General features: G+C 49.6%; 1 protein-coding gene across 2 annotated transcripts in view; it reads right to left on the bottom strand.

Annotated features, from left to right (window-relative positions):
- Positions 1-24,281, bottom strand: part of SLC12A8 (solute carrier family 12 member 8) — a 135,011-nt gene that overhangs the window by 99,412 nt on the left and 11,318 nt on the right. Inside the window, exons 2-4 of one of the 2 annotated variants that reach the window (XM_080825078.1) lie at positions 11,849-11,995; positions 6,886-7,077; positions 1,966-2,197 (exon numbers count right to left, since the gene is read on the bottom strand). In XM_080825078.1, coding sequence (XP_080681204.1) covers positions 1,966-2,197; positions 6,886-7,077; positions 11,849-11,995 — 571 coding nt within the window. Of the gene's footprint in view, positions 1-1,965; positions 2,198-6,885; positions 7,078-11,848; positions 11,996-24,281 lie in introns of those variants that run through there. The other variant, XM_080825079.1, reaches the window with a different exon arrangement.

Genomic DNA, 24,281 nt, shown 5'->3' with positions numbered 1-24,281 from the left:
GGTAGACTCCCTCGTCTCCACTGACAGCTAGTTTGACAGCCAAGCAGCCAGCAGGTCTCCCTCCGGATGCGGGCTTGTCTCTATGGTTGGTGTAAGGCCAGGAAACAAATCACTCCTCCCCTCCAATGGAGATGCTCCAAATGTTTAGCTGCGAGGCCCAGGCACCAAGGGATGGTCTGGACACTGCTCTGACTGGCCCTTAGCATGGAAGTGGGTCCTGGGGGCATCCCTCCTGCACAGGGCTTAACCCTGCAGACCCTACATCCTGGGCATTCGGGAGGTTCTAGGAGAGGACTCAGGATGCCAGAGTGTCGGGGGCACCCAGGGAGCTCAGAGGAGTGACAGGTGTCCAATAGGAGAGTTTTAACCTACGAAAAACTAGAAAGGCCTGAGTAGCATGTACCAACTGATCTCTGAATATCCAGCAACCAGGGTTTATTTGTTTGTTTGTTTGTTTTTAAGATTTTATTTATTTATTTGACAGAGAGAGAGATCACAAGTAGGCAGAGAGGCAGACAGAGAGAGGGGGAAACAGGTTCCCCGCTGAGCAGAGAGCCTGATGCCGGCCTTGATCCCAGGACCCTGAGATCATGACCTGAGCCGAAGGCAGAGGCTTAACCCACTGAGCCACCCAGGTGCCCCCAACCAGTGTTTTTCATGAAAGACGAGGGTGTTTAGAACACATGTCAGGGACAGCCTTCCTGGGGGAAAGCAGAGCTAGGATCACAAAAAGACAGCTGGGAGTGTGAAGACAGGCACAGCTTCCCACCTCGGAAACAGCACAGCTGTAGAGTCGAATAGATCCTGCTTCATTCGAAGCTCTGCCCTTCAACACCACAAACGGCATAACCCCCAGTTTCCTCATCTGCAAAATGGGAACCACTGTTCTTCTCTCATGGATGACATGAGGTAAGCCACGTGCAGTGCCCTGCACAAGGCATGGAGCAAAGCCAGCACTCCCACCATTACAGATGCTTGTGCCGCGGGTCTTCTTCCCTTTTCTAACACAGAGGATGGCCCCATTTCCCTTTCCCTGTCCAGATTCCAATGTAGACACCATAAAAAGCCAGAGCCCCCAACGAGGGAAGTATCCTTTTTTCTCCTGTGTCCTACGAACAGCCCTGTACTCTGGAGAGAACAAAGACTTCAGACGCCAAACCAACCGGGATCACAAGGCTACAAAGTTACAGATGCTCTGGATAACAGCATCCCACTCAAAGGGCAAGGATTTAGGCTTAGACTTGCGGAGCACCACCGTCCAAGCCCAGGAAAACTCAGGGTTAAACAGGGGTCCATTCATTACCAACATAAAACACCATTTCCAAATGGTGCAGAGTGCACCTGTCATTCCTCCTGCCTTAGCTCAGTTAATGGATTCTTATTTTTATTTTGAAAAACATTTTTATTTTTTTCTTTTAATTTAAATTTAAATTTAATTTAATTCTTTTCTTATTCTTACTTTATTTTGAAAAAAAAAATTGCTCTATAACACTGTAGGTTATCAAACTGTATCTGTCCCCATCTCCCACAAATGACAGTTGTTAACCTTTGTTATATCTGCATCCTTAAAAAAAAACAACAAAATATTGATGCACAAAATTAAAATTTGTTTTCTTCTTCCAGATCTATTTCCTACCACACTCCCAGTCACTGTTAGGAATTTCATCTTTATCTAGTCCAGTTCTACTTTATTCTTTGTTTTAGCTAAACGTTCGGTCCTGGTTTTTGTTTTTGTTTTTAAACAGAAAGAAAATAAAAAGAAAGGTGGACAACGTGTTACGGGAAAACACCTGTGTGAGGAGGGGGCCTTTGCAGCCAGAACGCGTCCACTCACCTGCTCTACGGACAACGCCCTCGCCGTAGGTAATGCTTCCGGGCGCGGAGCCTGGCAAACTCACACCCGTTCACCTCTGGAAAGCCCTGCAGAGCCCGAGAAGGCCATCTGACAGACTCCAGAAGGCTCACCTGGGTCCAGATGCGTGAAGGAGCCCACCACGAAGTCCAGCGTGGACACGGCCAGCAGGAGCAGCAGCAGCAGCTGCAGCCGGATTATCCACTTGACGCCCGCTAGGTTAATGCCCAGCAAGGCCAGAAGCACCGCGACCGAAATTCCTCGCACCGCCCAGATCCTCCTGAGGCTCAGCAAATCGGAGATGGACTCAGCAAAGCCAGTGATGTACATGGCACCTGCGACACACTGACAGAGTGGCCGAGTGGTCAGGAGAACATAGCACCCGGAAGCCACAGGACAGAGCCGCCAGGCTCGGAAGCCCCACCCACGCTGTCAGGGCTCAGCAGGTGGGAACCACCATGAGGGCTCAGTGAGCCCTTCCCGCCTGTGACCCCTGCCTCGGGCCACATTTCTTCTCATCTAGTCTCTACCGTCCCCCTGAGGAGTGACCACCAGTCAGTGGTGACTGTGGTGAGAAGATCACAGGAGGAAGGAGATGGGACCCTGGGCCAAAGAACACTTGGAACTTCTCTGAGTTATTCAAGAGCTAAACAGAGGGGCACCTAGGCGGCTCAGTCGTTAAGCATCTGCCTTCAGCTCAGGTTGTGATCCTGTGGTCCCAGGATAGAGGGATAGAGCTCCAGGCTCCCTGCTCAGTGGGGAGTCACTTATCCCTCTGCCCCTTCCCCTTTCATGCACTTTCTCTCTCAAACAAATAAAAAAATCTTAAAAAAAAAAAAAAAGCTGAACAGAGAACAGAAGCTCACAGGGGGTCCCATCTCAGGGTCTTAGAAAGGCACTGAAGCAAACCCCAGGTTTTTTTTCTCCATTTCTTTGTAGGTCGTTATTATTAAAAAAAAAAAAATACCTAAATCTTAAAATAAGAAAAAAAAGTGGGCAGCACATCTTTTCAATGTCATCTGGAGCAGAGGCTACCCAAGGACTATCTAGGTGTATGTGCTTAGTTCTACTCATTGTTTACTATTGATTAAACGTGGTAAATGTCCCAGACTTTGTGAAGTTACTGTCAATTTATAGATTCTTTCCAACAGAGATGCAAATAACTTCTGTCCGGTGGAACAGATAACCCAGAAGACTCAGTTTTGTTATCCTGTAAGACATTAACCACTTTTGTTCGGCAATCCGATCCTGAAACTTATTTATGAAATTGTTTAACCAGGAACTAGATAATCAATACCTAGCTTCTCAACTGCTCTTTAACATCTGACTGGCTCCTCCATTAATTAATGAGTTAAACAAACTCTTTGGCACATGTATATTTTATATTTGCCTGAAAGCCATGATTTTACCTTTTTAAAAAAATATTTAAAACTCAACTTCAAATAAGTCTTTGAAAATAACACCAACCTCATCCTCCGTAATTCTCAGCCCCCTTCTCTCGGTCAGGTTCACTCCTCCCGCATCCCCCCAGGCCAGCAGGTCACCATCTTCACTGTGCTCTGTCCCCATTGTTCTCTCAGGGAACAAAGTCCACTCTGGCCTTGGTCTTGTTCCTCCTTCTTCATGAAGCCTTTCTTCATCCCCCTTTTCTGAATAAGTATTATGCTTACTGCCAGTACCATGGGATTAATTATCTGGTTCCATAATCTATTCTTATTTCATGCATGGAAGTCTGTCAAGAGCATGGTGACAATCTCTCTGCCTTCCATGCACATCACACACACACACACACACACACACACACACACACGCCTTTGTGCAGTTGAAGAAGATGTACTTAGGCTAAAATACCTGTTCCTGTTGCTGAAAAAGAAAAGAAAGAAAACCTGCGCTTTCTCTGAGGAGACTCCTGTACTCTTACTTAAACAAATTCCTTCCTTCAAACTGCTTTTTCAACCACCCACCACCCTTTGCACGATCATAAAAGCCTTTTCTAAGCCAAGAAGTGCTCACAAAGAGCCGCTTCTTAACACAGGAGCTGTGTGTCCTCAGCGTCAGGCCCCCGGCCCTGTGTCTCCGCTATACCCCAAGCCACCAAGAATGCAAACATTGTAAAAAACAAAAATTTCTATGCTGATTGCACTTTTTCAAAGCCCTGGCATTTGCTAACCATGTTACTACAAGCGTTCAGTAAATACTTTGTGATGGGCTGACTGTATGAAAAGCGTTCTGGGAAGCAGGCACCATTAATTTCCAGCTCTTTTAGGTAGACTGGAAGGGCGATATAGTTCCCGTACTGGAGAGAAGCTCACAAAGAGGTCCCATTCTTCAATGAGATCAGCTTGTTTTGCAACTAGACATGTGATCGTCTGTGTTCCCCCAGCTTACAGGAGGCATTTCTGTCTATATACGGGTACGGGGGGAAGCCCAATAAATGTCAGAGAAACACAGTCATCCCTGAGAGGGAGATGAGAGAGAGACATGGATGTTTTCCTGCCTTCCCCTCATGACTCAAACATGCCTTTGACTAAATACCAAGAGCGAACTGGAGATAACAATGCTGCTATGCTGTGACAGAGCTGTAGGACTCCTAAAAACTAACATGTTCACTATATGGCCCTTCATAGTTGGAGTTCACTGACTCCTGCTCTAGAAAGGAATGTAACAATAATAAAAAGAAATAAATAAAAAGAACGTATTCATGCCCTGGAATGATGAGGTTAGAGGTCAGTAAGAACCACGAATGGGGGCCCTCAGAAACTCCCCAACCACACCCCGGAAGAAGAAGGGTCTTGAATCAATGACCTAATCTTCTGCCTTCAGAAACTGGAGAAAGAAAAGCAAAGTAAACCCAAAGGAAGCAGGAGGAAGGAAATAATAAAGACGGGAACAGGAATAAATTGGAGACCAGAAAAACAAATGGAAAATCAACAAAACCAAAAATTGCTTCTTTGCAGTTGAGTTTTTCACTATTAAGCCTGACTTGAACAAGGGAGCGAAGTCTCAGATGATCGAAATCGGGAATGAAAGACACACTACCAATCTTACAGAATGTAAAAGGATTATAAGGAATCTATGAACAATCATGTGCCAATAAATTACAGGACTGAGATGAAATGGACACATTCCCAAACTACCAAAACTGACTTAAGGAGACGCAGAAATCGGAATATGCCTATGTGAATAAAGAGATTGATTTAGTTATCAAAAACTTCCTATGGGGCGCCTGGGTGGCTCAGCCGGGTAAGCTGGCTGACTCTTGATTTCAGCTCAGGTCTTGATCTCAGGGTCATGGGATCGAGCCCTGCTTCATCGGGTGGGGGGGGGGGGTTCACTCAGCGGGGCATCTGCTTGAGAGTCTCTCTCCCCTTCTCGCTTGGCCCCTCCCCTATGCTCAGGCGCGCGCGTGCGCGCACACGCACGCACGATTCTCTCTCTCTCCAATAGATAAATAAATAACTCTTTTTTAAAAAAGGAAAAGGAAAAAGAAAACTTCCTACAAAGCAAAGCCTGGGACCAGATGGTTTCACCACTCAATTTTATCAAACATTTAAAGAAGGATTAACACCAATCCTTTAGAAACTCTTCCCAAAAAATAGAAGAGGAGGGAACACCTCACAACTCATTCTATTGTGCCAGCTTTATCATGAGAGCAAAACGAGGCAAAGATATCACAAGAAAACTGTAGACCAATATCCCTCACGGATACATATGGAAACTTCCTCAACAAAAGCCTAGCAAATGGAATGCAATAGCATATAAAAAGGATTCCGCAGCACCCAGCCCTGATCAGAGAGCCCAGCCCGGTCAGAGACAGGCAAAGGAGAGGTGTGCTGGGGACTCTGAGCAGAGGGGCCCAGTGTTTCTGACCTGCGTGCAGAAAACACTTTCTCTGCTTCCTTCTAAGCAGCACACACACCGGAGACTCAACATCCCAGCTTCCTCCCCTCCCTTCATCCCTTCTGGCTGGCCCCTGGTCTGGTAAGCTGCTGCCACCGGGGAGCTGGTCTCCCCAGAGAGTGGGGCTGCTACCTGCTCACCTATGAGACCACACAAACATAAAAGTCCGACAGACAAATAACCAAGGTAATAAGGTAAACGGAGCATTTCTCACTCGCCTCCCAAACTAAAATGCGTAAAGCTCTTCCTCTGCTAAAGGCAAGTGGTTTTTAAGAGCGTGGTGACAATCTCTCTGCCTTCCATGCACATCTCACACACACACATACACACACACACGCCTTTGTGCAGTTGAAGAAGATGTACTTAGGCTAAAATACCTGTTTCTGTTGCTGAAAAAGAAAAGAAAGAAAACCTGTGCTTTCTCTGAGGAGACTCCTGTACTCTTACTTAAACAAATTCCTTCCTTCAAACTGCTTTTTCAACCACCCACCACCCTTTGCACGATCATAAAAGCCTTTTCTAAGCCAAGAAGTGCTCACAAAGAGCCGCTTCTTAACGCAGGAGCTGTGTGTCCTCAGTGTCAGGTCCCTGGCCCTGTGTCTCCGCTACATAAGCCTCCACACGCCTCCGTGCCCACTGGTGGTGTGAGAGCCCGCGTCCCCGCCACGCCACCTCCCCGTGAGGACGCCCTCCTCAAACAGGGCGACAGGGGCTCTCAGCCTCCCCCTCAAGGCCAGCAAGCGGTCAATGAGACCCGAGCTCCCGCTCATCAGAGAAGGGCCTGCTTCCCAGAAGGTCCAGGAAGGTGAAGTGTCCCCCCTTCAGCACCAAAGTGCCCCAGGGATGGGGCCACCCAGCCGCCACCTAGGCTCTGGCCACTGTCCTGCACTCCCTCCCTAGAACAGGCAGCCCAGGCCCTGGCTTCCAGGGCAAATCAGGATGCCGGGAGGCACGAGAGATGGAGAGCAAGGAGCACTGGACTCTGGGTCAGGGCCCTGGATGGAGGGCTGGGTTCTCCAAGTCCCTCTCAGAGCCCCCAGCTGCCCATCTATAAAATGGGGAAAAGCAGGAACAGATCCCACATGCCGAGGGCCTCCGGGCATGGCTGCCCAGCCCCAGCCACCCAGGCTCACCTGTCCGAACACATAGAGCAGCCCGATCGTGCCTCCGGTCTGCCCGCCGAGGACCGAGGAGATCATCGAGTAGACACCCCCGCTGCCGACCCCACAATGCTCCCCGACACCGATGCCGGACAGCACAGTGACGAGGGCCACCAGAATGACGAAGGACACCAGGAACATGCCCATGAGCACTCCTGTGTTTCCCTGCAACACAACAGTAAGGGGCAAGGGAAGGGGTTAGGACGGGGGGGCCCTCCCAGGAGCACTGACCACCTCCCCCCACGCCCCCCAGGGCTGTCACAGGGGTGGGGAGGAAGAGCTGAGTAGAGGTGAGGCACCAGGAAAAGGACAGAGGCAGCGCACAAGAGGAAGGCCTGGAAGGAATTCCAAATGAAAGACAAGGTCCTTGTTTCAAGCTCTTCAGGGACTTGCCGCCACCAGCAGGGTGCTCCTGTGGCCCCTCCTAATCCACCCCTCTCCACCCCCCAGTCCTCATCCCCATGCCCTGGCAGAAAGGCCCATGCTCGGGTGCCTGGGTGGCTCAGTGGGTTAAAGCCTCTGCCTTCGGCTCGTGTCATGATCCCAGAGTCCTGGGATGGAGCCCTGCATCTGGCTCTCTGCTCAGCAGGGAGCCTGCTTCCTCCTTTCTCTCTCTCTCTGCCTGCCTCTCTGCCTACTTGTAATCTCTATCTGTCAAATAAATAAATAACATCTTTAAAAAAAAAAAAAAAAAGAAAGGCCCACGCTCTTCCTTCCGCCCCCCTGTGCAGCACGCCTTTCCTGCTCACTCCACCTTCTGGACAGCCTCACTTAAGACTCAGTGGTTAGGGGCTTCCTCCTGCAGGAAGCTGTCCCTGGAACCTTCCTCCGGCTCCTACAGTACTCTTATAAGTACCCAGGTACTTAGAAGTACCACAGTACTTATCTGTGGGTCTTATAATACTTAAAGTACTTAAAGATGGGTCTGCTTCCAAGTCCATCTTGACCTCTGGACTGGGAGTACCAAGAGAGCAGGATGTGCTTTATTCAGTTAGACTTTATTCAGACAGTTTCCTATTTTGCTGATTTTATATATTTTCTTTAAAGATTTTATTTACTTATTTGTCAGAGAGAGAGAGAGCACAAGTAGGTAGAGCGCAGGCAGAGGGAGAGGGAGAAGCAGGCTCCCCACTGAGCAGAGAGCCTGACATGGTACTTGATGCCAGGACCCTGGGATCATGACCTGAGCCGAAGGCAGATGTCTAACCAACTGAGCCACCCAGGCGCCCTGATTTCATATTTTTTAATGAAATTATAGAGCTACATTTTCTTCCTTTGTTCATGCTTTCAAACTGTTTGCATGTGATAATAAGATATCCGGTGGGGTGGGGGGGGGGGCGCCGCCTGAGTGGCTCAGTGGGTTAAAGCCTCTGCCTTCGGCTCAGGTCATGATCCCAGGGTCCTGGGATCAAGCCCCACATCGGGCTCTCTGCTCAGCGGGAAGCCTGCTTCCCTTCCTCTCTCTCTGCCTGCCTCTCTGCCTACTTGTGATCTCTGTCAAATAAATAAAATCTTAAAAAAAAAAAAAAAAGATATCCTGTGGGGGCGCTCGGGTGGCTCAGTGGGTTAATCGTCTGTCTTCAGCTCAGGTCATTATCTCAGGGTCCTAGGAACAAGCCCCGCATCACATCAGGCTTCCTGCTCTGTGGGGAGCCTGCTTCTCCCTCTCCCTCTGCCCCTCCCCCCAGCTTGTGTTTTCTCTCTCTCTCTCAAATACATAAAAAAGATCTTTAAAAAAAAAAAAAAGATATCCACTGATCTTTGACTTTTCATACCAAAATTGCCACTTTAACATCTTCCAAGTCATAAGCGTGCTGCCAAATTAATCTTTAGAGTTCGTATAGTCTATTTGAAAATCATCTGGCATGACTTCTCCTGATTGAGTTTTATGCCACCTCCTTGTAGTTCTATCTTATTTTTGCCATTGCACATTTGCCTTTTTTTCCATGATCAAATATGGCTTTTCAGGTAAAATGAATCTCAGAGCTCACATCATGTCAGGGCAAAAGGTATTGTATTGGTGTGGCAGGCAGCCTCCAAGGCAGCCCCCGGGATCCCCAGCCCCCGGCACACGTGCCCTGTGTCATCTCCTCCCCTTGAGCTGGGGTTGAACCTGGTGACTCACTTTTAATGAACAGAACACTGCAGAAGTAAAGGGATATCGCTTCTGAGATGAGGATATAAAAAGACCGTGGCTCTCATCTTGGGTGTGCGTGCTCTCTCTCGTTCTCCCTCTTTCTCTCTCTCTGAGGTCGCTCATCCTGGGGAAGTCAGTGGCACGTAGAGAGGCAGCCCTAGGAAGAGGCCTCCCGTGACAAGGCCGGCCGACCACCACACCGGTGATCTTCCGCTGGTAGAGCCTTTGGGTGGGATGGCGGCCCTGGCTGATGGGCTGAGGGCATCCCCAGCAGAGATCCCGAGCCAGAGGCACCTAGCTATGCTGCAGCTGGGTCCCTGGACCCCAGCAACTCTGAGATCATATAGGTTTGTGCCTTAGGCTGCTAGGTACTGGAGTCCTGCCCTCTGTCGCAATGGAAAATGTAACACGACTTGACTTGTACCTTCACTTTGGGGATGGAACATACGCTTCTGCCTCGCCATTCCTCCAAAAAAAGAGCCCAGTGGGAGAGTTAAGAAGAGGTCCTTAAAGACTTAAGAGTCAAAATAGAGCACTTAGGGGTGCCTGGCAGGCTCAGTTGGTAGAGCGTGCAACTCTTGATCTAGGGGCTGTGAGTTTGAGCTTCACGTGGGGTGCAGAGCCTACTTAAAAAAAGAGAGAGAGAGAGAGAGCTTACCTTTTTCTCCTTCTACCATTCCATAACTACCCCATGCATGAAGCCAGGCCTGGGGGCCCAGCGGTCACTGGCCAGGCCTTCCTCTGCCGTAGCAGTCAGACTGATGGGCCTCCCTCGGACACAGGATGGAGAGGTGCTGGGCAATGAGGTAGCCTTTAGGAAGGGGCAAAAACAGAGGTGGATTCCAGATGCCTAAATCTGGGGGCAGGACAAGGAGTCTGAGCTGGAGGCATTGGGTTTTTGTAAGCAGGAGTCTCTCTAAGTTTGGGAGGGATGTAAGAGGCATGAATTCTTAGCATCCACGCTAGGGAGGCTGCTGACCCTACTCTAAGCTCTCCATGTGTTAAAAAAAAAAAAAAAAAAAAAAAATTCAGACCCCTCGAGGCCATGACTAAGGCTGAACCCTGAGCTAAGGACCTGTGTATGGAGTGGAGCACGAGCTCAGGAAGGTCCGGCCTCGCCAGGCCTCCTGAAGGGCTAAGAGCCCCACCCACCCCACCACGGTGCACCTTTACTCCCCCAGAATTTGCCCATGTGATGATTAATCTTGTGTCAACTTGGATTGGCTATGGTGACCACTGGTTTAGTCAAATAGCAGTCTAGATGTTACTGTGTTTGTTTTAAGCCGTGATTAACATTTACAGTCAGTAGGCTTTAGACGAAAGAGGTGACCCTCCCTACTGCTGGTAGGCCTCCTCCAGACTGTTGAAGGTCTTTTTTTTTTTTTTTAAAGATTTTATTTATTTATTTGACAGACAGAGATCACAAGTAGGCAGACAGGCAGGCAGAGAGAGAGAGGAGGTAGCAGGCTCCCTGCAGAGCAGAGAGGCCGATGCGGGGCTCGATCCCGGGACCCTGGGACCATAACCTGAGCTGAAGGCAGAGGCTTTAACCCACTGAGCCACCCAGGCGCCCCAAGACTGTTGAAGGTCTTAACAGCAAAGACTGAAGTTTCCCAGAGAAGAAAGAATTCTGTTGCCAGACTGCAACATAGAAATTCTGTGTTCCCAGCCTTCAGCCTCAAGCCTGCAATCTCAATGCTTACCTGAGTCTCACTTAGACTCGCCCGACCCCACAGTCATATATATAGGATGTCCTAGATGTCTCATAGATAGATATCTCCTATTGGTATTGGCTCTGTTTCTCTGAAGAACGCTGACTGGTACAGTCCACACCTTGAATGGCCTGCTCTGTCTTTCACCCCTGCAATCCCGCTCACCTCTCAGAGCCTGCGGAACCACGCCTCCCCCAGGACTCCACTTTCCTGGATCCCATAGCAACCGTACACTCGGGGCCTGTTCCACTCCTGAGGGAGTTCATGCTACCTTGAGACCTCAGTTGGGTTCCTGATGTGAAATCAACCCAGTAGGGAGGGCTGCTGGCTTACCCGGGGGAGGAACGGGGCCTTCTATTCTGCAATCCCATTGGCACACAGTAGTCCTGGAACACAGTAGGGGCTCATCCACGATTCCTGACAGGCTACCCTTTTGTTTCAAGCAGCCTGTTTAGTTTATGGAAAGCCCCGTGTAAGGGGCTCAGACCCCTGCTCAGGACACGCATCTGCTTGGAAGTTCCCAAGATGGTTCACGGAAGGCACAAAGCAGGGCCCTTTGTTTTCCGTATGGAAGAAGCAAACTGCCCCCACCATCTCACGTGCCTCTGACCCATCACAGCCGTGTGCAGCCTTACTCATGAGGTCCGCGGGTCGCCGGGGGAGGCGACTGTGTGGGCAAAGGAGCTGGTGCCACCAGGAGGGCACACGTGAAGCGGGAGAATGCCAAGAAAGCTGGAGAGGGTCACCAGCTGGAGGCAAAGTTGCCACCAGTCTGCTTTCTCTGATCCACCCGCAGTCCCACCCATGATGTGCCCTGACTTCTGCACTCCTATTCCTCATATCTGTGAGGTCGTATAACTTAAATCCGTGGTGAAGTTTCCCTTGGAGCCTTCATCTGAGGCCTCGGTTCTCAGGATTCTCGCTGAAACAGCAGTGCTAGCTAGGTGGTGTGCCTGCTTCTTATCTCGATCTCTGGGCCACCCGTGCTTCGGGGTCTGTCGCCTGAGCTGCGGAGTGCCCGAGAGCGCAGAGCCTGCCGGATCACGGGCCCCCAAGAAACTGCAGGGCCACCAGCTTGTCCACTCACCACCAGCCAGCCAGTCCTCAGGAAGAGGACTACCCCAAAAATGTTGATCATGCAGGACGTGAACACACCATCCCAGGTCCCGAACAGCACTGGCTCCCACACGAACAGCTGGCTCTTCCACCAGGGCTGGCGCTGGGCCAGCTCCCCCTGGAAACAGAGCACATGGAACTCAGCTAGCCTCGCTGCAGAGGACCAGGGAGGGAAGGGGAGGGGAGTGGAAAGGGAGGGGGCTAGCAAAGCTCAGCTTGCCGGTCCACCCACCTGGCCGTGTAGGGCAGGCGTGTGCGTGCACACACGGGGTCTTGGAGGCTGTTTCTGCCGAAGGGTCACTGTTCTCTCCTGACAGTGACTCCTGTATCCAAGTGGGCAGAGGCAAGCTAACCAGTGTGCCGGTTCTCTTTAATTCCGGCCGCTCAGTAGACTACACCTTCCAGCCTCTTTGCAGATGGCTATGGCCAGGTGACTGAGTTCTGGCCTCTGGAAGGTAGGTGGGGGCAATTCTAGTGAGCATGGGATCCTGGACCCCAGCTCAGGCAGTGGTCATGAGCACAGGGTAAGGCCTCTTTCCTCCTTTCCTTTTCACTCTTTCTTTCCTTTCTTTCTTCCCCTTTCTTTCTTTCTCTCTCCCTCTCTTTTCTCTCTTTCTTTGTTTCTTTCTTTCATTTTTAATTCAATTAGCCAACACAGAGTACATCATATATATAACATTCAATGATTCATTGGTTGCGTGTAACATGTTCCCTGTCAGTCCTCCCGTCCCAGCGCGGGAACAGCTTCCAGAAGTCACTAATCTTCAGGTAGACTGACTTTATACTTTCTGCCCCTCCATCCCGAACACCCCGTGATGAATTCTGCTATTGAGTTCCTGCTGTTTAAAACACCTGGAGCAATGGCTGCTTTCCTGACCAGACCCTGCTGTCCCAGCGACCTCCGAGCCCCCTCCGTCCCATCCCCCAGGACCCTAAGGTGTCCTTTGGCAGTTGTTTAGAACCAGAGGTTTATAAGTGGTTAAACGCATGCCTTCCTCACATTTCCAGTTCAAAAATAACAAAGGCAATTTAACAAACGCTCAAGTGGAAGCTCTTTGCTGAAGAAACTAAACCTTGCAGAAATACTCAAGTGGCTTAAAGACCACCGGTAGCAGCCGGTGTTGTGAACCCTCTTGCACAGGCCTGGTAGTGTACGTGCACACATCTGTCACCCTCCAGTACCTCAGGCCACAGCAGCAATGGAGGACTCTCACCTCGCAGGGGTGGGGGGAGGGGCAGCTAGGAAGCCGTGTGTACAGGGAGTCTAACCGAGCCAGTGGGTGATCTATAGACACAGTGAGAAGGCAAAGAGATCAAGAGAATGGGAAAGAACATCTACAGTCAGAGTCGCAGGAGCGTGACTCCCGAATGGCGGAGAGCAATGGACGCGCCCCGGGCCTAGCACCAAAGCCTGAGGCCCACTGACCGAGGTCCGAACAAAAGGAGAGAAGCCCCTCCCCTCTTCTCTCTTTGTATCATGCACTCACAGATTAAGAAAGGGCCTCAAAAAATCATTAGGACCATCAGTGAAGACTTCAGACCCCTTGGCATCTCCTGCCAGTCCCCGAAGCCAGCCGGAGCGCCTTTCATCTGTGTGTGTTCCCGTCCCTCTGTGTTTCACAAGCCACAAATACGGGATCTCCTGAAGATCAGTAAGTGTGAGAACAGTGGCTGGGGCTCAGAGCAAGACCGTGCCAACCTATGCTTGTTCTTGAACAAATGGTACCACGAGACCTGTTTGGTGAATCCTAACATCCCGATTCGGGACATGGCCCAGCTTCCCGTCTCTCCTTGCGTTGTTTCCCACCATGGCTTTCTTTATTAGAAACAGCAGTGACAATGGCGGCTCTTGACAACAAGGAGTAATAATTTAGAGAACGCTTTCACCTTCCACAGCCATCTTCTCCTTTGGTCCTCACAACACCCCTGGGAGGCAGGCAGGGAGAGGGCCCCTGCGCGGAGCGGAGGAAGGAGGCCTGGAGGAGAGGCAGGACTGCCGGGAGCCCACGGCCGGGTTTGAATCCCCCACGCCTGACTAGAAAATCTGTGCTTGGCCCCGACCTCCGCTGATTTGCCCTTTACTTTCCTATAAGTCAATTCTTTAGGTTCCCATTTCTAACACCCTGAACTTTGCTTCACGCACGATGCAGGTGTCGGCCCTCCCCACGGGTCTCCCACCGTGCGGTTAGAAATCGCATTCCTCTTCCATCTCAGCTTCTCCTGTCCCCCTTGAAGACTGCTTCGTGTCCGTGTCTGCTTACCCAACTGCATACAAGAAGCTTTCACTCCCAGGATCCCACTGGACTAACTCCTCAGCCTTAAAGGGGGTTCCCAAATGAGGCAGAAACTTTAGGAGGCTCGGCACCCTGAGAATGAAAGTATCAGTGGTCTAAAATGAGTTTGGTGGCCAGGCTATGACATCTTATCTCAGGAGGCTTAGGAGAATGTTCCTCCTTTCTTTCTTTCTTTCTTTTTTTTAACCAAGTGACAAGAGAATGTAACTCAATCTTCCCCAGAGCCCCTGTGCTCATCAGAGACCGGTTGGAAGAGCCTGCGTTTGACCCCAATGTTGCAACCCTAATGTTCTTCGAGAGAGACCAGCAAAAGCCCAGGTTGAGAGAGAGAGAAGGAAGAAGAAAGAAAAGCACAGAGAAAAGGAAAGCAGATGAGACAGGGAACCCTAGAAGAAACTGTGAAGCAGGTGACACAGAGACACCACGGGGCTCTTTCACAGCCCCCCACACTGGTGCGCTGTACCCCGGACATCAACATGACCACAGCTCGAGTGCCCGCCCTTCACACCTCTCCCTTCCCCACATCCTGCCACGGCTCCACTGAAGTGTGCCCCCAGCCCCGCCCCCAGCCTGGGCTCCAGCCCTATGGCAGAGACTACTGTCCAGACAACTCAAACCAGCCACCTTGCGAGTGACTGCTTGGCCCACGGCTGGTATAATCCTGAAACCAGTCCTAATGTGTGGCTGTCCCCCCCACACCCAGCTCTTCTCCAGCAGCGGCTGGTGTCCTCTAGTCCGACTCAGTCTGGATATGATCTGTCTGGAAACTGTCAGATTCCCCGACGCTGCTCAACCCCACCCCCCCAGTTCAGATGCCAGTCACCAGGCCAGGCTGTTCAGCTGTGCTTCTGAGCAATTGGCTATAGATCAGAGGTTCCCGTGACACCCTCCCTGGCTTCCATTAATCGGTAGAACGTCTCTCAGAATTCAGAGAAACACTTGACTTCCTAGATTACCGCTGTGTTTCAAAAGGGTATAACCCAGGAACAGCCAGGGGAAGAGATGCCCAAGGGTGGAAAACGTGTCACTTCCATGCTCTCTCCTGGCCCACCACCCTCTCCAAATCTCCATGTGTCCACCAGCCTGGAAACTCTTCGAACCTCATTCTTTTGGGGTTTTATGGAGGCTTCATTACATTGGCATGATTGATGAAATCATTAGCCATTGGCAATTGACTCCATCTCTAGTCCCCACGTCTCCCCTGAAAGTTCTAGCCCTCTAATCATGGTTGGTTCCCTGGCAAGGGAACCAAGACCCCACCCTTACGTGCTTTCCAAAAGCCACCTTATTGACATGAACCCAGCTGTGGGTGAGAGGACATGGTTATGAATGACCAGATACTTACCACTCTTATCTCTTAGGAAATTCCAAGGGTTTTGGGAGCTCTATGTCAGGAATGGGGATGAAAGCCAAAATATATTTCTTCCTATAAATCACAATATCACAGCTGGCTACTCCACAACCCTGCTCTCTGTCTGCCCTGCCAGTGTTTCCCAATCCCCCTTTGCTCCTGCTCAGACAGGCTGAGGGCAGAGCCATGGGTCTGCAGCCCAAGCAGACATCTCACAGGAACATAGAATATCAGCTTCTCCCCCACACTCCGGAACCTCACACCCAACTCCCTCCTTTGTGGGAGGGTAAGGAATCCCCTCCCATCTCAGACAGGTCCTACCACAAAGGCCATGACTCACAGACTCTCCCTCTGCCCCTCTACCCAGTCCTTTCTATCCCCGAGGGAAGGAGGGAGTAGAAGAGCTGGGCTTATGGCAGGTGACAATTTGACCAGCTCTGAGCTATCTTTTTTTTTCCTTTTCTCCAGGTACTTTTTAAAAATTTTATTGTTTATTAATTATTTTTATTAACATATAATGTATTATTTTCTCCAGGGGTACAGGTCTGTGAATCATCAGGCTTACGCATTTCACAGCACTCACCATAGCACATACCCTCCCCAATGTCCATAACCCAGCCACCCTCTCCATACTCCCTCTCCCCATGGCAACCCTCTTTTTTTTTTTTAACCCAAAAAAATAGTCTCATTATTCGGCCTCTATCACACAGGCGCAAACGGGGTGCTCTGACGGGCAACACTGACAGCGAGAGCCTCTGAGGTTGCCCCACATTAAGTGCCATGCTCAGGCTGGACACGAGGCTATCTCCCAGACTGGAGAAATGGATGATTTGGAGAAATTTATCATTTCCCCTGAACCATTTGCAGGAAGGTTCTGCTCCATGTCAGGGACCAAGTCTTGTCTTTCATCTCCAATTTGCCTGAGATGCTGTGGGGGCCCACATGGGTGGCCCCAACAGCTCCGGGCCAGAAAAATAAAAAGCTCAGAGTTCCCAGATGTCACTTTAGATTCAGATGGCTAAAGGAAAGGTTACATTGTTTGTAGAAGCCAGCTGGGTCCCTGTGGAAGTCTGTAAGGTGTTGCCAAAGTCCAGACGAACATCTGTAGAGTGTCAGACGCCAGAGTTCTCATCTTCAGAGTGAGGCAGACAGAAACTTGTGCAGCTCAGAAATGCTCTGGACAGAGCTTACTCGAGGACCAGCTTAGGATGGGGCAGTTTCCACTAAGTTAGTTCATAGATTCCTCAGCAATGGCATCTGGAATCACTTATTTTTTAGAACTGAGGCATTAAAATTTCCAAGTGACAGGGGGCACCTGGGTGGCTCAGATGGTTAAGCGTCTGCCTTCGGCTCAGGTCATGATCAGCAGGGAGTCTGCTTCTCCCTCTGCTGCTCTGCCTGCTCATGCTCTCTCTCCCTCTCTCTCTCTCTCTCTCACAAATGAATAAAATCTTTAAAAAATTTGTTTTCTTTTCCAAGTGACAGTGTTTCATTTGTGAGGGACTTCTGAGACTTTCAGCTTCCTTTCAGACTTTGAAGATGCGAGGAATGCCCAGCCTCAACCCTTTCTCAATGGGTCTTGCCCACCACACTTTCATTTTGTCCTTGGTAGAGGTAGATGTGAAGTTGACCGCCATCTGGGTAAGGCTGGGAAGCTTCGGGCTCTTCCTGGTGTCTCCACCCAGTTGGCAAAATGAGACAACCCCATAGGATACCGTGTGGTTAGTCTTGGTTTAAAAGACTCTGTGGGTAGAGGGTAAGAGGGCTGTGATTCCTAAGTGGGAGGACAGTAGGTACCGGCAGGGTAAAATGAACAAGAACGTGGGCCTCTGTGATCCCCAGCCCTGAACTGCAGTTTTAACCATTTCAAATGCTGGGGATTCACTTAGCTTGAGAGGTTCTGCCATGGGACACAGGGGCCACGGCAGGGAAATGCACGATTTTCAGGAGAAGAGAACTTTGTTCCTGACATGGTCCTCTTTGATGGCAAAAAGTGAAAAGAGTGGTGCCATCTCTAGACTGTCTTGATTCACAGTAGAAAACCAGGAGCAGGTTTATGGGGCACCTGGCTGGCTCAGTGGGTTAAGGCCTCTGCCTTCGGCTCAGGTCATCATCCCAGGGTCTTGGGATCAAGCCCCGAGTCGGGCTCTCTGCTCAGTGGGGAGTCTGCTTCCCCTCTCTCTGCCTGCCTCTCTGCCTGCTTGTGATCTCTGTCTGTCAAATAAATAAATAAAATCTTTAAAAAAGAAAAAGAAAAAAATAAACCAGGAGCAGGTTTAGAAAAAAAGGAATTCTCTTCTTGAAACTGAAGTTCCATAAAAGCACAGATTTCTTCTCTGTGGGAACTGGCTTTTTTCACTTGCGAGACAGGCACTAGCAGGCCCACGGTCTGGGGGAGACAATTTCCTTAAGGCGGGTGGAGCTGGGAGGCAGATTGAAGATGAACCACATGCTTCCAGAGATCTGGGCAGAGCTGCAGTCCCTCCCACACTGCAGATTCCTGAGGGTGGGCCAGGTAATCTGTCCTCCTGGAGGAGACTTGGGAAGGGCTTGTCTTTCCCGTGAGTCTGGGACCACACACCTCGTGGAGCAGGTGTGAGTGCAGCCAGGCTCTAGGAAGCTGGGCCCGGCTAGGGAGGGGCAATCCCACAGCTCACCAGACGGACTGGAGAGGCTCCCTGCCTGGGACACTGGGTACTGATCCGTAGCCACAGGACCAGGCCTGTCCAAGCTGCAGCAGGTGGTACCCTATGCAAAAGATGCTCTGTCCACGGCTTTGTCCCCTGAGAAGAGAAACTGCTACTGATTTGGAGGTGTGTCACTATCATTCCTCAGAATCACATCTTCACTCTGTCTCAAGGGGCTCGATCCCTGGGAGCTCCTGACCTGGCTCAGAGCTGTGGAGAAGTGTTCATCCTCCATGCTGCCCACGTCCCCTTGGAAATAATGAAAAAGAACTTCTGGGAATTCTACTCAGTCTTTACAGCTCTCTGCAGCCAAACAGCTATTTTCCTTATCTCTTCCTTGGTAAGTGACACAGGTGACAGCCTAGTTCCTGCCCACCACCTGAGATAGCAAGCTGCTCCGGCTGGGCTGGGCCAAGGTGTGTTGTGCTGGCCAGGGCTACCTGGCCCACTGGCGAGCCGCTCCCGTTCTGGGCTCTCCCATTAAGCCCCAGGGGAGGGGTCTGGTCCCAGCAACTGAAAACTCTCTTAGAATCTCCCCATCCTCAGATCTGGGCCCTAGACATCAATGCCAGAATAACAACATTCTCTGACATGGATGTAAGAGGCTGACGGAAGAGAAGGGGCCGGCCTGGCGTGGAGTCGACTAGGAAGCAGAGGTGGAGATTAAGAAGACAAAGAAGAGTAAGAAACAGAACCCCTCAGAATGGGGGTCAGTGCCTAGCTCTCCCAAAGCCCCCCAGCCTGGCAGGGTCCCAGGGCACACCCACCTTCGTGCCTCTCACGGCAACAATTTTCCCTTCCGCGGCTCCCGGGACTGGGAAGAAGCCAGGCCTTGCCCTCCGAGCCCGGGGGCCCGCACCCCACGTGGGCCACACCATGGCTGCCTGCTCGCTGACACAGTGCAGAGAGAGACATCTTTCTCCTCTGACCAGAGAATCTCCACACTTGAGCAGGGCGTCTAGAAAGGTAGGGAAACTATCCCTGAGATGTGCCCAGAGGAGGAAACACTCAGCTTCCTGCACCCAGGGCACCGAGTAGGGGAGTGGTGGGGAGAGGAAAAGGTCTGCCCTGGGCAGGGAGCCAAGCCCCTGCCCAGAAGCCTTCTGCAACTGCCTCCAGCAGGCCACCCGCCAGGCCTTCAGGAATACATGTGACACGTGAGATGACGCCTTTTCTCTCTTCTGGCAGCGGGAGGAAAAGAAACCAGGTAAGAAACTGCTTCTGCCCACACAGGTCAGGAGAGGGGCAGAGCAAGAAAAGGCCTGTCCCTTCCCTGCAGACAAAGCACATCCGCACAGACTGTTTCTGCCTGGGATACACACACACACACACACACACACACACACACACACACACACACACACACGAACCAGCAGTTTGCTTTCTGAAGCTGATTATTTATTAATTACACATCAGAGAGGACGCCAAGCTGCGACTGAACAGTGATGTGGTGGGCCAGGTGGGGGCCGCCTTCATCCCCTCTGGCTCTGGATGGGCGGGGGCAGGGGCAGGAGCTGGTGTCAGGGGGCTCCGTGGGCCGGAGCACGCCTGCGGGCAGTCAGGAGCCAACAGCCCAATACCTGCCTGGTGAGTTTCCGCACAGTTCAGATGAGATGAGAATTGTGAAAGCTTTTTGGAAGCAGGAAATACAACAGATAATTTTAAATGTGAGTGAAGGTCCCCGCAGGAAGTTGGGGGAAGAGTAAGGAAGGAGGGCTTCTGGACCGTGCATTTCCTCTCTTCACCACCTAACTCATCATCGAGTTTCAGGGAAATCCTTCCTCTGTGGCTCAGCCCTGAAGGCCACCCTCCCAAGACCTGGCCTGGGCCAGAGCCACAAGAGCCAGCCCCTTCCAGCACCGACAGCCGGTGAGGGTTCTGTCACCCAGACCCACGCGAGGAATGGAAATGGCCCTGCCGCGGAGGAGGGAAGGTCCCGTGTGGAGTGGTCAAAGTCTGACTTCCCCGGATTTGAATCTGGGCAGCACCTTCGGTCAATATTGATTTAAGTGTCACTAGAAACGTGAGACCTTTGTGGCAATGTGGGTCTCCTCTCCCACATAGTTCAAAAGCCACAGTCTCCATACGGTAGTTTCTGCATGCTTGCTCTCTGGTTTCTCCATGCCTGCGCACCCTAATCCTTGCCCAAGGCTGAGAATCTCCCAAGGCACAACCAGGTCAGCCCCCTCGCAGAGCCCCAGCAGTGGTGAGCCTCTCAGATACCGTGCAAACACTGACTGCCAGTGGTTCTGGCTCCTAGGACCCCACAGCAGAGCCTTCCCCAGTACATCCACTTCCACCTGTGGGACTCAGATCCCGGAGACACAGGGCTCTAGACACCTGCTACCATCCCACAGATGGTGGGAGCCCACCGCAGCAACGCCACGGCTGCCTAAACAAGAGCGTCCCCTGCCCTTCCCAGCCTCCTTGGTAAATGGGCAGAGCCTTCCTGGCAGGACTCAGGCTGACCCTGTAATGTCCGCTTGGCTTTAACGTCACGAGGAGCAACATGGACCCTAACGCCCTCCCCCAGGAATAGGCAAACCAGCTAAAAATCACCCGCAAAAGTCTTATTCTTCTGGGTGCATCAGTCCATCGCCAATATTATACCTGTTTGAGAACTGTTACGGGCCGAGTAGTTCTGACTTCTGGAATTACATTAATGTTTGGCATACTCAAGAGTCAAATCACAAGACCAGTGCTCTAACCCCTGAGCTATGGAGCCTTCCCCTCAAGAGTCAAATCAAATCAACAAGGATGAGAGAAAAATTAGGCTGCAAAGAGAAACAAGTTGGCCTAACTGTATTTCAGACAAATCACATAACCACACTGAAGGTGGGAAAAGAACGGAATCAGAATAACTTCTGAACTTGGTGCTTTGCCCATGTGCGCTCAGTCTAACGACAAAAATAACTACAACTATTCAATTCTAGATAGAAAGGTTTTGGGGTTTCGTTGGGGGAGAGTTTGTTTTACAGGGGTAGGAGTTACCAGTTCTAAATCTACCTTCTGTGAACTGTAGGATCGAGCAAAGAAGTAAATGTAGATGAAAGTTAAGTTTCTCACTGTTGGAGAAGGGAGTTACAACTAAAGAAAGAGGGAGGAGGAGAAGAATGACGCCTGGGGTGCAGGGTTGAAATGAGAAGTATCAGTTCCAATTTGTGGTTTTTAATACAGGTAGAAAAATACAAAACTGGGTATGCGTGTGTGTTTACATTCCTTCTCTCTGTCCACCTGAAGGTTCTAAAGCAAAGACACCCCGGTAGCCATCAACATACCAAGCCCCCAGCTCTCAGTCTATAAATACCATTCCTCACCTTAAGGAACCAAGACCCTTTGGAGAAATGGCCGATTCAGGGCTGGGGAAAAGAAAGTACAAAATGAGCCTGGCACATTTTGTGCCAAAAAGTAAGAAAGTGCTAGAAAGAAAGAGATGAGAATGTGACTAAAGGACATAGGAGCCAACTTGAAGGGGCTCCCACTGGCCAATTCTCGGCTAATCTGAGCATCAAAATAATAATAGCAATAGAATATTTAAGTAATAAAATAAGAATCTGAGTCCATACAGCTGTAAATAAATGAATAGATTAAAATGAGGAGAAGGGAAAGTCCTTTTTTACAGAAGAACACCAACTAACATCTGTGGAAGGAGCGATGGTGTCAGAAGAATCACCATTTTGCAACCATCAGAGTCATAACCAATTCTGTCCAGAATCACCATCCATGAGTACTAATGCCACTGAGTTAAAGACGGATGAGGAACAAGATATTTCCGTAGTCTCAAAGTATCCTCAGCAAACTGTTTATTAACTACAAAGGGAAGGTCAATGACTTTAGAGTGGATTAACTTAATGGACACCACCTTAAATAAGTAACCAAAGTTAGCATCACCAATAATGGGACAAAGGGACATCCTGTACCTTCTAGAGAAGAACACAACTATCACTTCTAGGGTATTCCTGCCAAAAACACAAAAGCTAAATCTAACCGTGAGGGGTCATGTCCCAGACTGAGGGGTGTTCTACAAAACAACTGGCCGGTGTTTTTCAAAAAATGTCATGAAAGACCAGAAAAGGCTAAGTGACAGGTGCAAATTAAAGAGATTAGAGATTAGAGAGATTAGAGAGATTAGAGATAGGACCTAAGTGCAAAGTGTCACCCTGGGCCCCGCGGAAAAATGCTATGGGACGTGAGGGGGATAACTGAAAAAACTGGAATGTGGGACCGAGGACCAGATAATAGGATGTACCAATGTCCCATTTCCTGATCTCAATAAAAATACTGTGGTTCGGTAAAAGAAAATTCTTGTTCTCAGGAAACAACACACTGAAGAATTCATGGATAGGGGTACATGATGTGTACAAATTACCTTCAGATGGCTTAGAGGAAAAGTACAGAATATATATTAGAATATATAGACAAATAGATACACAAATGGAATAGAAACAGAGAGAGCACACTAATGATGAAGCCAAAGGGCGAAATGTTAACAAATGGTAAATCTGAGTCAAGAATATATGGGCATTCTTGGGGCGCCTGGCTGGCTCAGTCAGGTAAGCCTCTGACTTTGGCTCAGGTCATGATCTCAGGATCCTGGGATCGAACCCCACCATGCACAGGGGCTCCGGGCTCCGTGGGGAGTCTGCTTCCACCCCTACCCCCACTTGTGCACTCGCTTTTATTCTCTCTCTCTAATAAATAAATAAAACCTTAAAAAAATATACAGGCATTCTTCGTACCATTGTAACTTTCATGATTGTGAAATTTTATCAACATGTTAAAGGTTTAAAAATAAAGAAATAGTAAGTTCAACAAAAACTATATTTTATGCAAGGAGCCCAGACACTTATTTTAAAAAATTGCTTGTACAGTCTTGTGCACAACATGACACTGATTTTTATTAAATGTGAGCCAGCGGAATGAATGAATGAAATGTGCTTTAGAAAGTGACATTAGGCACCTCTTTTAGAGGGCAGAAAAAGCACTTCTGTGCCTTCCAAATTACCATAAAATGACAGAAAAGATGTGTTGTTGTTGTTTTTTTAGTATAAAACTGTGCTTATAACTGGAAGGGAAAAAAGAACAAGTGCCACCAGCAGATCAGACATTTGAGGAAATTCCTACAGATGGACTTGGAAAGGGGAAGAAAAAGCAAAGGAGGGAGAAGCAGCGCGGCCAAGAGAAAAGCTGTATTCCAAGGAGCCTGAGAAGCTCCAAGTTCAGAGCCTGCTAGCTAATCCAGGGCATGGACCTAGGTGGGGCATCCACTGGACGTAAGGTGATCTTGAAGGCTCTTTCATGCGTGTGGAAGTGACATCTGGGCACTTACCGCACCAGAAATGTAGGTAGTAAACAGGCCTCTGTGGTTGCTCAGTTCACGCTGAAGTGGTACAGTAGTAGTAACTCTGAATCGTGAAAGTTTGACATGTGCACTTAGTCCCTGGGGCAGCTGTTCTCGAACTTTCCTTTCTCCAGGTCCCTTTACATTCTTAAAAATTATTGAGTGATGTGGAAGTGTTGGGATTTGGAGCCAATGTCAAGAATTCTTGAGACAAAAAATAAATAAACAAATAAATAGATAAATATTTTAAAATTTTTAATTTTTTTTTAATTTTTTAAATTTTTTAAATTTTTTTTAATTTTTTAATTTAATATTTAAAAATTCTTGAGACATCTTCAGTGCAAAAAGGTGGTTTTATTAAAGTGCGGGAACCACTTTCTGACCCATGGACAGAAAGAGCTGCACTGGGGTTGTGAGGGTTGGTAATTATATACATTCAAGGTGAGAGGGGGTAGAGGTAGTGTTAAGTCTCTAAGGAATTTGGAAGTAAGGTTTCCAGGACCTTGAGGGGGTTAGCGTCTGTTAGGAAAAGTCATTTATTGGGGCACCTGGGTGGCTCAGTTGGTTAAGTGTCTGCCTTCAGTTCAGATCATGATCTCAGGGTCCTGGGATTGAGCCTGGCATCAGGCTCCTCGCTCAGTAGAGAGCCTGCTTCTCTCTGTCCCTCTCCCCCCTCTCCTTGCTTATATGTGCTCTCTTTCACTCGCTCTCTCTCTTTCTCTCTCAAATAA

This window comes from Martes martes (genome assembly GCF_963455335.1).
Source record: "Martes martes genome assembly, chromosome: 1".
In the NCBI taxonomy this organism is placed as follows: Eukaryota; Metazoa; Chordata; class Mammalia; order Carnivora; family Mustelidae; genus Martes; species Martes martes.
This window is presented reverse-complemented; position numbering and strand designations above follow the sequence as displayed.